The 17,374-nt window shown below is 45.2% G+C and overlaps 1 protein-coding gene and 1 long non-coding RNA gene across 5 annotated transcripts in view; one reads left to right on the forward strand and one right to left on the reverse strand.

The window, feature by feature from the left end:
- CPEB2 (cytoplasmic polyadenylation element binding protein 2) overlaps window positions 1-12,349 on the reverse strand; it is a 52,931-nt gene extending 40,582 nt beyond the window's left edge. Inside the window, exons 1-2 of one of the 2 annotated variants that reach the window (XM_048940937.1) lie at window positions 10,858-12,349; window positions 8,438-8,716 (exon numbers count right to left, since the gene is read on the reverse strand). In XM_048940937.1, the coding sequence (XP_048796894.1) occupies window positions 8,438-8,716; window positions 10,858-12,162 (1,584 nt within the window). In that variant the 5' untranslated portion in view covers window positions 12,163-12,349. The remainder of the gene's footprint in view (window positions 1-8,437; window positions 8,717-10,857) is intronic. The other variant, XM_048940938.1, reaches the window with a different exon arrangement.
- LOC125691546 (uncharacterized) overlaps window positions 10,876-17,374 on the forward strand; it is a 31,543-nt gene continuing 25,044 nt past the window's right edge. For all 3 annotated transcript variants that reach the window (XR_007376155.1, XR_007376156.1, XR_007376157.1), the window contains exon 1: window positions 10,876-10,982. This is a non-coding gene — a long non-coding RNA (uncharacterized LOC125691546). The remainder of the gene's footprint in view (window positions 10,983-17,374) is intronic.

The raw sequence follows: 17,374 nt of genomic DNA on the forward strand, positions 1-17,374 counted from the left end.
CAGACACGGTGACTCTGTAAAGTGCCACTAGCAGCTGTACTTCAGCTTTGCTTTGGAGAAGCTTTTAAGCAAGGACTCTGATATCGGTAATACCAGCTCACTTGCTTATAAAACTTGAAGTAAAGGAAAAATAATGAACAGCAAGTTTGTGGCACGGTTTAATATAGCTTCACCTTCGCATCATTCCATTTTGCAACTTTTTTATTTCTAAACTGAAAGGTCTCGCGCTGCTGGAAGCAGAAGAAATAAGCTTTCCTCATTCACTTTACACTGCAGGCATTTCATTTCTCTGAAGCTAATAATAGTTATTTGAATTGTATTACTTTGTTTCTGGCAGTGAAAACATAATACAGCCATGCACTGTACAATATAAAAATGTTGTGAAAGCACTAAAGTAGAATTTAAATACAGGCAATACAAGTATTACACTCTGCTACCTCACTACTACCATCATGCTTGTCCTTGGGTAACATCAAGGTGGTAAATGCTTCAAACTTTTAAGATGTATTCCACCTCAAAACAACCAACTATTTCCTATAAAACAATGCTATCTGAAATGCTACTATCTCTGAAGGAGTGATATGTCCTAAGGAAAAGGTTACTTCCAAATCTTTGGCAAGTAAGGCTTTATAACGCTTAACTGCTACTTTATGTTCCCCAAACACGTACATTATATTTTTAAAGAACACAAGTATAATCTATGCAAATATAAAGCTTTCATTTCAAAGCAGAACTTAAAAGTATGTCAATAATGTAGGTCACATCCGCAACGGCTTTCTAGAAAGTTCTACTGCAGAAAAGTGCATACAATGCTCTGAAGGGGTACAAAACTATTACAGCATGCTCAGCTCCATCAGGAAACTTGCACTGTGATTTTCATTAATCTCTGTGACAAGCATAAAAACTAATCTCCCATACATACGAAAGTACTACTTCCGTATTGTTTTAAAGGTCTTTCCAGGTTGTTTTTGAAGATGACTTCTTATCCACTTCTTGAAATAAAGAAACTAGAAGATTTATTAACACAAAGGCACCGATACCCAACCGAACTGCATGTTAATACACATATATTTCTAGGCTGTCCTGATACAAAGAAGTCCGTTTTCTTCCCCAACGACAAGTTCCTGCAGAATATTTTGCATTTCCCTCACCTCTGTGGCACATCAATCCTGTGCTAAGCAGCAAATAAACCGTGGCTGTGTCAGAAGGTCCATGCCTCAGTGGAATGTCACAGCACAACACTAGCCTTTCCTAGAGCTGATAAAGTTAACTACTCCCAAGCATTACATATTCTCACACTAGTTTCATCTCCTTATAACTGTAGAAAGATTTGAATCTTGCCTGACCTACGTTTCCAATTACAGAATCAGATCTGTGTGCACACATGGAAGAACTGAAAAGGAATTCTAAAGATTCAGAGACACATAGAAATTGTCACCTCAGAAGTTAAAGCTCGCTAAGCAAATTTACAGAAAAGTGGTACTTATTTTCTACATGTACAGAATTATGCAGCATAGGGGAAGCATGAAGTATTCTATCCAGAGGATGCGGTCAGCCCTAGGACTCTCTCAGTGTCATGCAAAACACAGATTTCAGATGTACTCCCCTCAAACATCTAAATGTGGAATGAATGGCAGGAAGTCGGCTTTCTCTGAAGAGCCACTTTCATCACTGAGCTGTTGAATAAATCATTTTTCTTAGTACAAAGTATTTAGGACTTCATATATATCCACACAATTTATGCAAAGACTATTCAGTTAGAGCATTTGCAGAGCCTCAGTGCAGTCACCTCTCAAAGCTTTATATTGTCACTTATACATAAAGTAAATACAGACGTGGTCAGAAACTATTAAATTACAAATACGATTTTGCTAATCCTTACCACAAACTCTAAAAATAGATGCTCATAGTTAAGCAGCTAAATACCTCTGAATTTCAGGCACATTTGTTGAAGTACTGATCTGTAAGAGTTCTTGAGGTAAAAAATAGGAATTCCGACATAGGTAGTGAATTTAGTAAATGCTAATATCTTTACAGTATGTTACTTTGCGTGTCCCTTCACATTCTAAATAAATGTAGCACTATCCAACAGGGGCTAAAAACAACTTACAAGTCATAAAGCTGCTAGTCAAGTTAGAGTACAGCCTTGGCAGCTGCAAAAGAGACTCTGTATCTTTGACCTTGATGATTTAAAAGCTCAATTAAAAAAAAAGGAACAACCAACCACCTTATTCTTCATCATTTCCCAAAGTGAAATGTTAACATGCTCCCATTTTTATTTTTGCCTTAAAAATGATCTGAATAAAAATACATTTTAAGACCAGAATGTAACAGCTAATCTACTAGTAAAGTACCCACAGATTAAAAAAGTAAATGAATGTAGTCCATTGCTCAGTGTTAACATTAGGAGTAATAATATAACAATTCAGTATAATATATACTTTAAGATGTCATCATTTACTAACATCCAAGCTTTGAGTCATTCTCTGTTTAGTGAGGACATACTGTAATTGTAAGCCCATTGCTAAATCTCTGAATATCATAAATGAGAAATCCAATACTAAAACTTAAGACTTACTACAGCTTTTGCTCTATAAAAAAAGGAAGGAGAAAGCTTTGAAATAGACACGTAAAATTGCTTGGTTACTTTACACGGTGTCATTAGTGGTAACAATGAACTGTAAGGTCTTGTAGACATCTGAGAACAGTCAACTTGACAATGTAAGAATTTTGAAGTTAAAATGACAAAAATCAGCTGTATAAGCTAGCTAAATAAGACCTAAAATACACTAAGAACAGTTCTTGTGGCAAAGACATGCCTACTTTGCAGATATGTATTTAAAAACAACAACAGAAAAATCCCAACAGCATTTTACTGCTTCCACAAGGGAATACTTCAGCTCAAGAATATACATTCATGAACTGGCAGCAAACCAGACACATTATGGAGATGATTAAGAGCTTGGCAAGACTGACTTACGAGGCAAGACCAGAAGGTTTGTGTATGAATAGCTTGGACAACATGACTAGAAGATCATTATATAAGACATTTGAAAGGGAAGCTTTTATCCAGAATTACTGGAAAGTCTCCCTCAGCTCACTGCTCCCAAAAATATCTGGTGGCTGCTCTGCCCCTGGAGACATCCAAGGTCGGGCTGGAAGGGGCTCTGAGTGACCTGATCCAGCTGTGGGTGTCCCCATTCATTAGCAAGTTGGACTAGACGACCTTTTGAGGTCCTTTCCAACTAAATTCTATGATTCTGTATCTATGCAGTCTTGAGCACTGAAATATAAACATATCAGAACATACAGTAAATGTGCTTTTGGACAGGTCTTAAGTGAGAACACTCATTTTAACTTCAGTCAACTGTGCTTTGGCACAGTGAACAAGGCTAGATATGCTACTTAGTATACCAACGACATACATGCCATCATAGCTGCTAAATATAAGTTCAATCTTCCTAATTTGAATTTTTGCATTAATTGAAGTAAGCAGTTCAGTAACTAAAATAAATTTTAATAATAAAAATTCTTAGTTCTGAAAAAGATAAAAAAGCATGCACACATCTACGTTATACATACGTAAAACATTCATGTGATTATCCATGTAGTCACCAGCACTGTTTATTCAAAAGTGCTGAACCTGACGTTAAAAGCCTGTCAGTAGACTATTCCCTCCAATTCGGAATATGCTCAGTATGGTCCCCAAAACACAGAAATCTGGTTTTGTGCATAAGCTTTAGTGATATTTAATCATATCCAGGCACTCAATCTATTGCATCAGAAATCCCAGAGCACCGTTTTGTCACAGGTGTTGCCTCAGTAAAAATGAACCAGAAAAGCCTGACTTATGAGTGTTCTCACATTCACCCGTAGACTAGGATAACTTCACAGGTAGATACTTTCAAGGCCTTCCACATTTAACCAGAGCAGCAAAACACTCAGCAGCACTTCTGAACAAACTGATCACACTTTTATGAGTATAAATATGGCAATTAAGAACCTAAAATGAAAAAGTTACTCTTCAGCTAGAATTGGCTAGTATGTGTATCATCCGGGTAGCTCTCAGTTAAGACATGAATGCACCTTTAATAAACCATCTTAAATTGACACTCAGAATCTGAAATTTTCTGAGCAGAGGTGACTGTAAGACAGAAGCAGTGTGACAACAGCAGAAATTAATATCCAAAACTAACACCTGCTGGGAAGTACAGTTCTAAAATTCATTTTACTTCAGAAGGGTTTTTGTTTTCTTTGGAACTTCAGCAAACTTCAAAGTAAATTGAAAAAGTAAAATCTGCATTTCTGAGAGACTGTGCCTCACCACAGAACCCCCAGCTGGAGAGCTGCACTCAAACGCAGAAGAATGAAGTTCAGCTTTTAGGACCATGAACATTACATGTACTGTTTGTTTGAACAAACAGGAAGGACAAATCAAGGTGAAAAAACACCCAGACATGCCATGCATTTCCTGAATTCAGAAGAAACGCAAACTAAACGTTTGCGTATCGTATTCATTTCAGTTAAACAGTGTTTTTGTTTTTTTTTTTTACTAGAATGAAAATTCTTCTTATTGAACTCGCTGTAGCTTTTCGTAAGCTTACTTGCAAAATACTGAGAAACATTAAACTTTCATCAAAATAGATTTGTACACAATTTTATATAGATACACACACACACACATATTATTTTCCTCCTCCAATGAATGTAAATAGGAAAAAAGCACGCACAGACCTCTGGCTTCCATGGTTATGTTTCAGCCATGGGAATGCCCAAAGCATGCTTTTGGGAAAAATCAGTACTAGGGATTACAAATGTATTTCCAAACTTTATACCCACGTTCAGTTGTGAGTTTCCTTCTTTCTTTGGTACTGCCTATCAGAGAATAAAGCATCCGTACCGCAAGACTGAGCTGGAATTCAGGACGGTACACAGTCAGCAGTAACAGGTACGTTCTTCTAGAGAATTAGGTTATCTAAAAAAGGAGCCTGGGTTCTCTTTAAGGAGAGAGAAGTAGGCTACTGCATTAAAATGCCTAAGTTAGACAGTGTAACATGCACTTCTAATTGTTCCCCAGTGATTCCAGCGCAAGGCAATAATCCCTTTCCTATGTGGAGTACCTGTAATGGTACAAGCAGTGTGACAGAACTAAAACTTGTAGACACAATTTCACCCGTGAGAGAGCTTTAGTCAATGCATTTTATGTTATCTTAAGATTTTAAGGGGGAAAGGGAAGCTTCTTACAGAAAATCACAAAAGCTGACCGTTGATTTACACATGACCAAGTCAAGCCAGTGTTGTCATGATATTTTAACTACTTCTATTCTAAAAAACACGAAAACAAACTAAAATCGCCAACGCGTCTTCATAATGGCCCTAACCAAAAGCAGCCTTACTGTAACCAGTATGGCCACTGAGAATGCAGCTTCACATGGGATATCCTTCACTTCTAACTATGAAGTACTAAAAATGTGCTTTCATCTGTTCACTGCATGATACAGTTATCAGTAATAAATTATATCAGTTGTCCCTGATACGTTAAATACCAAGAAATATTGCTTTCATCACAATTAGCATCAGCTCTACATTGGGAACCCCTCCCCCAAGCACCAAAGAAGTTCCAAAAGGGTAAGCTTTGAATTTTTGTACAATTCCTGTGCTGATCATCTCACTGACACTGAACATCAAACTTTGCAAAACTAGAGAACTTTCACACATGCTTAGCAGAACATGAGTGACCTGCAGAAAAGTCCATCTGCGAGAGCACTGGCTTTTCTACACCTACAACTGCTGAGCCTGGGCTAACCTGAAAGCTCTAAAGCAGCTAGCTGAAGACTGGAGGAATGGTGCTTTACCCCCTGCCATGCAAAATGATGACTACAATTAAAACACTGACACATGGTCACATGGGGAGGTATTCTGCAAAGCTGTGAATGATGCAGTACGTGTTGAACAGGCCTGTGAGGCTGCAGTCACTCTCTGGAAGCTTGAAAATAACAGGGAACTTGTACATACGTGTAAGTGCTCTGCAGCAAGGCTTTCAAAATGCCTCAAGTTTAATGACTTATTTTTGAGTGTCTTCAGAAACGGCTACTGTACCTTTAAGAATCCTCAATCGAAATACCTCAGCCTTTTATGGAAGGAGACAAGCACAGTACAAATTAACAAGATGGGTGTTTGACAGCACCACAATTGCCAACACAAGTCCTGATGAAAAGAAGCACGAGCTCTAAACTCTATTTAACTTTTCATTGTGACTTCTAAAATTTAGCAGTCATTACAAGGAATCAACCATAACAATAGTATAAAAACTGAAAAATAAGAACACCAATTCAACGTAGCAAAATAATTTATGGAAGCATCTAATGTTTCCACAATAGCAGTAGGAAGCCTTCAAATAGGAGTATTTTTACTGATTTCTGCAGCTACGACTTCATACACGCAGGAGAGATTGACAGATGTAAAACATAAGCACAGTTAGACAAGCAGCCCTATCTAATTGGTGACTCTGGTGTTCTCAGAGAGAGGAATAATGAAGTGCACCCATCAGCTCCCTCCCAAAAATCACAAAAACTTAATAAATTTATTTTCTAGAATAAATTTCGTTTCTAGAACCAAATTTCAAGCTTTTTTCCCTACCCTAATATACTGGAATGCTTTAAATTATAGTTGGAATGCATTTTTGTTTAGACAAAAAATGAATTCATCTGTATTAGATGACCACAGCAGATGCTTCTTACAGTTCAAAGCAAGCATCATCCTGCCTTGTAAAGCATGCTGAGGAAGTAAAAATATATTCACCACTTGTACTTGCTGCCTATGAAGTCCAGTGGATACATCACCACAGTTTCCACATGATGGTGTTCATGTCTTTAACCCAATTCCTTAGGCTAGTATCTTGAAAAGACACTTCAGTGTTAACTTGCAACTCTTCCTGAAGCACACTGCAAAGCACTCCCTATCTGTAATCCGTTTTTCTTAGTTGATCAGGTTGAAAATGTAAAGAATGGCATCTTTTTTTTTTTTCTCCATCTTTTCATTGGTAAGAAAAAAAAAAAAAGACTCAACCAAGATCTTCCAGCTATCAAAGCCACTTAATGGAACAGGTCTTCACAGAATGGGTAAATCCTCCCAAGCTTTCATGCCCAACTTCAGCATGGCCCAACCCCACTGTCAGGGGTGCCCCATGAATACTGCCAGTATCAGCACTCACTCAGGCAGTCAGCACATTGCTTCTCATGCCAAATAGAACTCCACCACGGAAATGCTAAGAAAAATAGAGACCTTGGTGGGAAATCTGCTCCCTAAGAACACCCTTTTGCAACCACTACAGCCACATTAGGTTCAGGTGGCTAACTGATGGAGTACATCTATACAAGTTCAAGTATGATCACAACGATGACGAATCAAAACTCTGAATCACTAAGCGTGAGACTTAAGAAAACAACTATAATAGCTGTATGTTTCTTTAGCTCCACATTCTAATTATTTTCCTTCCATGTAATACTTTTTACTTTAGCCAGAATACAGTAGCTCTGTGTAAGACAGACTGAAGCTGATACAGGCGTGAAGAAAATTAAAGAACGTACAGTATTCATGGACTAATCTACTACTTTAAAATGCATAGTTTCTAAATCAAGTCGCCCAAGCTCTTTTTTGTAACTTAAAAGAGTAGCCTAGAAATTGTTTGAATGGTAACTGAGATTTGGCATCCAAAATAATACAGTTTCCAGCTATCAAGAAATGGTAACAAATAAGGGAATCCAGGCAAGCGCATAATGAATAAAATGGGATCCAAACAACAATGGATGAGGTTGCAGTTAAGTGACTTACCTGAAGCCACACAAGAAATCGCTGGCAAAATTCAGAATTCATAGTACTGACACATCTGCCTGTTACGCACTTCTAAATCACAAGGCTTCTAGCCCAAGTATAATAGCCAAAGCTTAATATTAAAGTTGCTAGAATGCAGAGGCAGCAAATCTTCCTAATACACAAAGATCAGACTGGAAGACCAGAAAAAGACTTCCATGATTAAGATTCAGAGCTGCCTGTGAGGTTTTGCAAGAAAATCTGTGTACAAGGATAAGCGAACAAAAATAAAGAAAGCCACACCCAACTCTAAATCTTCAAGGGATTTATAAGAATGTGAGTGTTATGATAAGCAGAAAATACTTGCTGGATTAAACATTTCTGCTCTTCTATTGCTGCATTTCCATCTTCAGTGATAGACAATATTCTTAGTTAACTGTAAGGATCATGTACTGCTCAGTACACTGAAAAGCTTGGTGCTAGTTGCTACCAAGAGTAAAAATTATACATGAACACAAATTCCAAACAGAGTATCAGGACAGTAACCACTGCTGAATTCTACTTTAGTGAATGCAGACAGATGCTACGCAGGACTATGAACACACCAGTTACATACCATCCTTACCTGCAAGGGAAGGAGAGTATTACTGTTGTTGTCAGTTCGGAAAACATTATCTTCAATCCATGATTTTGGAGTCAGTGATGGAGTGGAGCGAGTAAATTTAGGTGGAGCTATGACATTACCAGAAAAGGGTTTCTTCAAAGGAGAGATCTGGTTCATAGTTCCTGGAATTCCCATGTTTCCAGTTCTACGATGGTCTCTGCCATGCATTCCTCCCCAGGATATATTTCCTGTGCTCCAGCCACTACTCTGATTGCTCCAGGGTGACTGCTTCAGAAGAGGCTAAAAAGAAAGATTAATTCATATTATTTTGAAAATAATTGAAAACGATTTTTCTACTTAAGAGCAAAGAAACACTAAGCAGTCAATGCTCGAAGATTCCTATAAACTTCTTTTTTTCTGATGTTGTATTATTGAGGCCAAGTAAAAAATGTAATACAGCCACAAGAAGTTGCCTTATTGAAACTCTCCCTCCTCCACAGGCCCTGTACTGGCAATTTAGGTTTTCATCCTCACAGGAACTGCCAGGATCCTTCATACGTATGCAGAGAGCAATCCCAGGGTTAAATACGGTGTTACAAAAAGGATCAGGCCATTAATCACCTCACTGATACACTATTTCATATTTTATAGTAAGATATCTGGAAAAAATAACACAAGAATTTCAAGTTGGTCATTTTATGTCAGTGACAAGGAATTCAAAAATTAAAATTCTGCTTCATTTTTTTCCCAATATTTTGAGTATTGCCATCTCAGTACCGTCAAAGTATTACCATATAAGAGCAAAAAAGGCACTGATCACTGAGCAGAGAATCTGTTTGAAGAGCTATCTTAACATTTCCACATTAAAATGCATTATTCTGAAGCCACTGCTCAAGTATTTTTGGAGTCATATACTGGGCTATCTCTGGAATTCCGCAGCTCACTCTCTCTTATAAAAAGATTCTTCTCCCTACTTAGAAGCGGTACGAAGTATTTCTGTACCTCAACCACTATGTTCCTCAATATTAAAAATGTAAGCTGTCCTCAGAGCAAAGATTCTACAGGGGAGAAGTTTTGGTTCCTGCAACTCGTGCTAAGGACAGACCCCGGCAGCCGCTGTACCACCAAGAGGTGGACCCACTGAGCCCAACCGACGGCACAGAGAGGATTTACCTTCGGTGTTCTAAACCCGACTCCTGGAGGAAAGGCTTTTCTCACCACACAAACGGGTGCGGGGTGGATGTTCTAAGTTAAGTTTAAAGCTGAATGCAGCGCTTCCACCTCAAAGGCTGCAGGTAGCCCTTAGCTTGTAATTTCAGTAACTTAAACATTTAAGGCACATTGACATGTTATGGTTTATACAGAACTTTCTGAAGACAGAGAGAGCTGTAATACCCTCTTCGCATGAAAACAAACAGAAAAACACTAAGGCCATTTTTGGTCAGGTAATCAAGCAAACATCCCATTCTGTATAATTACAGATAATTACGCTGTAGAACTTGAACGCTTCGGCTGGAATTTTGGGAGAGGCCAGCGTTGTATTGTGAAACAAACCTGAAGAGAAAATGCCAAACACCAGCATGCCTCTAACACTGCCAAGCTGGGCTGTCACGGGCACAGCCTCGGGCTGCCCACAACTGATAACGATCGAGAAAGCTCTCCTATGGTGCGGGGACGCCTCTGAAGAGCGCACAGATACTGAGAACCACCCCTGCACCACCACAGTCCAAAGTAACTCTGTGACACCTCAGACAGGATCACTGCATCGGGGTTATGAAATAAATTCCGTACAAACCCACCTCCACTGTTTTTTTGGTTTTGTTTTTAACGGACAGGATTTGCGTTACAACGAAAGAGAAATGAGGGAGAGGCCCGTGCCACCCAGGCCTTTAGGGCCAGCAGGCGACGAGCGCGGCTCTGCCGCTCTCTGCCTTCCAACAATCACTATCCTGTTCCAAGAAACAATACCAACTTCCAGCCGAACACCAAACTGTCACAGCACGCTTCGTTACAACCAGCAGCGAAGCTAGGCAGACCGAAGCACTGCCCCGTCCGCGGGTGCAAACCCACGCCATTTCGGGATGGGAGCTGACAGCCCCGGCGGGGCACGCGGTGCCCGCAGAGCTGCGGGCGGCCCCGGGCGGGGCGGCCAGGGAGCGGCGGGGCGGCCGGGAGCTGTCACGCGCATTGTTCGGGGCGCGCCGCGTTCTCCGCATGCCGACGGGGAGGGAGCGGGGCGGGGGAGAGGAGTATTCCGCCGGCGAGGCCCCTCCGTGAGGCGAAAAGGCGTCTCCGGGGGCGCGGGCGCGACGCGCCCCTCCACCTGCCCGCCGAACGGGTGGGGATCGGCGGCCAACTGCCTCCGCCCGAGCGCCGCCGCCTCCCCGCGGGGCCGCAGGTGCCCTCCCGCGGCGCGGCGCCCCCCGCTCCGCTCCCGGTACCTGGTGGTGGTTGTAGGAGTTCCGCTGCTGCAGGAAGGCGGCGGCGGCGGCGGCCGCCTGGTGTTGGTGCTGGAGCTGCGGGCTCACCGGGGACCTCCGGTTCTGCTGCTGTTGCTGCTGCTGAGGTAAATTCATCTGCGGCGGCGGCGGCGGCGGGGGGGCGGCGGCCGAGAAGGGGCTGCTGAAGGGCCCGGCGCACGGGTTGTGAGGAGACACCGGCGAGAAGCTCTGGAAGAAAGCGGGGTTGATGGACGACGGGATCCCCGGGTAGAAGCTGGTCTCGGACTCCGGGCTCGGCGGCGGCATGGCGCTGATCTGCCCTCCGCCGCTGGAGACCGGAGGCTGCTGCGTCTGCTGCGGAGGCGGCGACGAGGTCTGCACCGACCAGGGGGTGCCGAAGCCGGGCAGCGGCGGAGGAGGAGGGGAAGCCGCCGAGGAGGAGCCGCCCCCGCTCTGGTGATGGGGGCTGGGGATCTCCGGGCTCTGCAGGCTGCTGAAGCCGGAGCCGAGCCCGCCGGGCAGGAGGGTCCCGGGGCTGCCCAGCAAGTGGCTGTTCGGGGGGGACTCCATGGGGGGCGGCTCGGCTCTCGCCCGCGGACGAGGAGGAGACGGCGGCGGATTCACGCAGGAGGCGGCGGCGGCCACCCCCACATCGGGGTCGGCGGGCGCCGGTCCCCCCGCGCGGGAAGGGGCGCCCCGCTCGGAGCCCGCCCGGCGCTCGGCGGCGCTGAGGGGCCCGAGGCTCGGCGGCGGCTCCGGGGGGCGAGCGCCGAGGAGCTGGAGCTGCTGCTGCTGCTGCCTGCGCTCCTGCTGCCGGTACTTGTCAGTGGGGCGGCTGAACTGCTGCTGCTGCTGCTGAGGGGGGTGGCGAAGATAGTCGGGGGGGTGGCTGCCGCCGAGCTGGGCTGGGCTGAGCGGCGGCGGCTTCAACTCTTTCCTCTTCTGGCTCGGCGGAGGAGGAGGCGGCGGTTGCTGCTGCGGTTGCTGCTTGTTTAAATCCTGCTGGGGGCCGAGAGCGGGTTTAAAGTCGGAGGAGGGGTGGCCGGGAGGGGGGTGTCCCGGCGCGGGGCCGCTGCCCAGCCTCTCGCCGCCCGGCTGCTGCTGTGTCACCACCGGCGGCCGCTCCTCCTGCGCGCCGCGGGGATGCGCCGGGAACAGCGCGGAGGAACCGGGCGCGGTGGGTGAGAAGGGGCAGGAGGAGGAGGAGGAGGAGGAACGGGAGGCGGCTGCCGGCGAGGGGAAGGACCACGGCGGCCCGGGGCTGGGGCTGCGGCTGGGGGCCGGCGGCGGGCCGGGGTCCCCCATGGGCCGGCGGGGCTGCCCCGGCCCCACGGAGAGACAAAGGTAATTAACCTGGGGCGGGGGCGAGCGCTGCCGCAAAGCGCTGAGCGAACCTAAAAATAGCCACTTCCTACAATAAAGCCTTTTTCCTCGTATAACCCCCGCTACGCTACATACGGAAATCGGAGCGTTTTGATAATAATAAATAACCCTTTTTTGTCAGCCCTCCCCACCCGCCCCCCCCTCCACGACAACCCCTCCTCTAATTTTCACTCACTGCCCCCAAAGGGGCACCCCTTCCTCTCGCAGCCGCGCCCGCGCCCCGGGGCTCCCCGAGCCGCTACACAACACCGCGGGGCGCTCCCGTTCCCCGGCCGGCCGCCGGTCACCGAGCGGGGCGGGCGACAGCCGGCCGTACCCCAACGCTCCCGAGCGGGACTAACACTCCTCACCGCTGCCCCCGCCCCCGATAGCGGCCGCCGGCCGGCTGCAGCCCCCTTAAGAATGCCGGAACATCCGTCATAGTCGCGTCACGGTCCCGCCCTCCGTCCGACCTTGGTAATGAGCCGGCGGTCCCGCCTCCTCATGAATAATGCACGATCGCGAGGGAGGGGATGCGCTCGTTCCGCCGAACGACAAGCGCTGAAGGTGGGCGCTACCATTTAAAGGGCGCGGGGAGAGGAGAGGGCCTTTAAGGGACTCCCCGAAAGTGCGCCGGCCTTCGACGAGGCATCTACCCCGAAGCCGGAAACAACCGAAATGGAACCATTTTATTGTGTCCGCGGCAGCCGGTGCATCCGCGGAGGGAGGGAGGTGCTGGGCACCCGAGCCGTGGTTTCTTCCGCCGCCCCGTGCCGCACCGTCCGGCGGGCGGGGCGCCCCGCCCCTCGTTTGCATTGACGCAGGCGGGCGGGCCGGGCTCTGGCGGCGTGAGCTGGGGGATGTCGAGGTTGGGCCTGGCCCCGGGCTGTGTGCTGGGCTTCTGCTGTCAACTCGTCCCCACCGTGCCCGCTAACCGTGTCCTTCAGTGCCACATCTTCACGTTTCTTGAGAACTGACTCTGCCATCTCCCTGGTCAGCCTGTTCCAAGGCATTCACCGCTCTTTTTGAGAAGAAACTTTTCCTTACGTACAACCTGAACATCGTCTACAAAACCAGTGCACTCATCTACTCCTCTTAAGGCCTGTACTCCAGACCCTTTGCCAGCTCTGCTGTCCTTCTTTGGACACGTTCTAGGAGACCTCTTTGAGCCACGGAACCCATCCACTGACCCAAGGAAAACCAAGGCTAAGGCAGGCCTGAGGTATCACAGATCACAGAATCACAGCATGGCCAGGGTTGGAAGGGACCTCGAGGATCATGAAGCTCCAACCCCCCTGCCACAGGCAGGGCCACCAACCTCCCCATTTTATACTAGACCAGGCTGCCCAGGGCCCCATCCAAGCTGGCCTTGAACACCTCCAGGGACGGGGCATCCACAGCCTCTCTGGGCAGCCTGTTCCAGTACCTCAACACTCTCTCTGTAAAGACTTTGCCCCTGACATCCAACCTAAATCTCCCCTCCCTCAACTTAAAACCATTTCCCCTTGTCCTGCTGTTATCAACCCTTTCAAAGAGATGATTCCCCTCCTGTTTGTAGGTTCCCTTTAGGTCCTGAAAGGCTGCAATGAGGTCACCCTGCAGCCTTCTTTTCTCCAGGCTGAACAAGCCCAGCTCCCTCAGCCTGTCTTCGTAGGGGAGGTGCTCCAGTCCCCTGATCATCTTTGTGGCCCTCCTCTGTTTTACCCTTTTTTATAGTTCTGGAAACATGGCTTTTAGCAACAGTGTTGAACACAAATAAGTAGCTGCAACTATAGGTGTAATGCTATTGCAGATGTAGATATCCTTGAAAAGAACAAATTAAAGGTCCTCTACTTGTTTGCTGTAACTCAGTGATGAGAGTGGTGCACATCTGCAGAGTGTGTGATAGCACACTTAAGCAGGGTCAGTATATGCCTGATTTATCCTACTTCTCCATAGGCATCCATTAGTGGCCTCTATCAGAAGCTGCATGGCTGCTTTCCATTTGGCCAATGGATCTTTGGGCTGAACCAGTGCTTTAATTATTAAATCTGTGTTTATTACATGTGTTTAAACTGTAAAGGAAAAATGTTTAGTTCCACATATCTACAGTCTTCTTTGATGCAATCATGTTCCTGTAGACAGGAGTAAGCCTGCATGGGTGTGTATATTTAGATATCTATGCTACCTTGCGAGCTTGCCATGCAAATACATGTGCAGCATAGAAGACTAATTGCTATTTTATTTTTTCTCATATTTCAGTTAATATTTCAGAATTGTTCGTTATATTGGCATCCATTCTGTTTCAGGAGCTCTGCAGCCATCTTACAAGTAGCAAAAAACAGGGTACAGATCAAGGCCCTGTTGATGATGATTGCATGCTGAGTGAATGCTGCCTGCCGAGTGATGATTGCTCCCTGAATAGCGAGTTGCTTCATGGCACAGTACTCATAAACATGGCTTCAGAGAGCTGTAGAACTGGTAGGATCCAGCTTCCCCTTGCCTTCGTGTCACACGCCTGACATTTGGTTATGTGCAAACCTGAACAGAAGCTGTCCCACACCTGGGGCGTTTGCTGGCATCTAACAATGGTGAAGTAGTGCTGCACTGTTCACCCCTATAGCCAGCTGCCTGTTGCTAGCAAGTAAGGCAGGAACTTCTTTGACTACAGTATTTGTCCCCTTGCCTGAGTCCCAATTCTTGCAATTCTTCTAATAGAACTGTTGTGGAGTTCACAAGTTCTTTTAAATCAGTTGGAAGACAAGAGTACTCACATCCTCTGTGGCAGCTTATCTCTGCCATGGTAGCTGTCTGCCCCAATCATGCACACTTATTAAAAAACTTTCATGGAGGAAATCTCATCTATTTTTAATTGTATATAAAGTAACCATCCGCTCTGAATTAGTTGCCTAATCTTCTGCAAACAAGAGACAGGTGCTACCAAAGTAATGATTCATCTTTCCCTAGTACAGGTACATTTAGAGAGAGAAACCTCATCTCTCCTTGCTGGTTTTGAGGAAAGCTCATGGCTATATCCTGTTCAGGAGCTCTTTGGTGCTCATTGGTCTTGTGGTACAAATAGGCTCCTTGACTCTGACACAAGCAAGAATGGCCTTATTGAGTCAAACCATGCATCCTTCCAGCTGTGTGTCTACCAGCTCCTGCCTCTGAGAGCTATGAGCCCTTAGCTCGTTTGCTGGGATCACAAGTTCTAGCTTCTTTATCAAATCATTTCCTTTCAAGAAGTCATAGGCCCAATTCTCAGAGTTTTCTTTTCCCTCTCCACTTCTTAGTTCTCCACTTGAGCATGTGTCCTTCACACTCCAGTGCTTTATTTTTAATTCTTCCTTGTAATCCTGTTTTCTTTTTTTTCAGCTGTCCCTTTCCGGAGACCTTTATTGGATTGGGCAGTAGGAAAGACTGTCTGAAAACACATGCCTAAATGGATGTGTAGGAAACTTGACATGTTTAGCCAATTCTTTCAGCTACCTCAACTGTTTGCAGCTTGGAGGTCTGCTAGATTCGCCTTTCCAGAATTTAGGTGATAGTGGGATACTTGGGCTCCTCATTCTAATTTCAGAGCAGAACCTCTGTCCTGGATGAGCTGAGGGAGCTAGGAGTCATGCAGCTCCGGTAAGTGGCTGAGAGGAATGGGTGTCAAGCCATGTGCAATATCACTGCCTGTAATATGTGCATTGAAAAAAGCAGATGTGGCAAAACAAGCTGTCGGATAGGTAAAACCATATATACCTAAGTCATGGTTCTGGCAGCCATTAATCATCCTGCTTCTGTCTATTCACTGTAACAAACATGCCAGATGTCCACTTCACTTGGGAGGCCCATGCGGAACTGAGGCTAACAGCTCTCCAGGGTTTGTCAGCGCAGTAAAGACGATGGCCATCTGAGTTTGTCTTGCTGTGTTCTGCATCATCCACTGTGCATGAAATTTTGTGTGCCAAGTTGAACAAGCAATGCTATAGAAGAGAAAGCATAAAGACAAGTCACAATGAGCTGTATTAAGACAAATCTGGTAAGCTGTAAGGGTTCCAAAGCAGCTCTTCTGGCTGGAACTTAGGTGGCATGAAAGCTCTCGTTTAGGCAGTACTTCTGAATTGTACCCCTGAGTGGTTATTGCCTCCTCTAGAAATTGCCATGCACAGCTTAAGTTCTTTCCTTTTCATAAAACCAGGAGAATAACACCTGCTATTGGCCAGTGTTAGAGAGACAGTATTATTATGTGAGACAGAATTTTGGCCCATCATTCTGCTTTTCTGCTTGAACAAAAAAACCTCTAAACTTTTAGTACTTATGAAAGCTGGAAGGGATTGTGCTGAAATACTGCCTTCCCTGGAGCGGCCAGTGGGTTTAACTTCTTTAGAAATGCAAGTTCTTGGTGTAGAATCTGTACCTTTTTCTAATCAGATACTGCTAAGGATGTGTTATAATTTTTGGGAATTTGTGATCAGTCATGAAATGGATAAAAATCAAACTATTATATGTAGACTTCTATGTGTTTGCAGAGCTATTTCAGTGCTTCCTCATTTTGTAAATTACCACAAACACCAGAATATTGGGAACCTAGCACATAAAAATGAAAATAACTATGCTTCCAGAATCAGTTGTTCCCCTCTCATTTGTTTTTTTGGAAGGTCCCAGTGGCTGTGATTTTGAATATAGGCCACAAATAGCATGCTAACCTAAAAATTGTCTTTGCTCTCATGCTCGCATTCCAATACTAAAAGCTGCTTCTCTGGCTTTTTTTTTTTTTTTTTTCCATGTTACAATTAAAAGCAAACATAGCTACAGGTAGTTAGTACTAACTTCAAAAAGCCTTTTTGTTGTGGAGTGGCTCAACACAGAGAGTATCTGTGGCTACTTGTAATGCAACAAACTCTTCTTTTGAGAGCCCACAACGTTTATAGGTCTTTCACCACTTACAGTGATTTACTGCTCTGTTTGACCCCTCTTCCAAGGCTCTGCAGCTACAAGAAAACATTTTCTTCTCTGCCATTTTACGTTCTCTCTTTTCCCATCTTCCCTGTGGTTTGTTCCTGGGCACCTTTTTCCAAGCTCTGTATTTCAGTAGTGCTGCCTGTCCTGCCTCATTCTCATGTGCTCTGCTGGCAGGTGTGTCTTGATGTCACCTGTGGTCAGGCTGTTCAAAGAAGCGTTGTCT

This window comes from Lagopus muta, chromosome 4 (assembly GCF_023343835.1).
Source record: "Lagopus muta isolate bLagMut1 chromosome 4, bLagMut1 primary, whole genome shotgun sequence".
NCBI lineage: Eukaryota > Metazoa > Chordata > Aves > Galliformes > Phasianidae > Lagopus > Lagopus muta.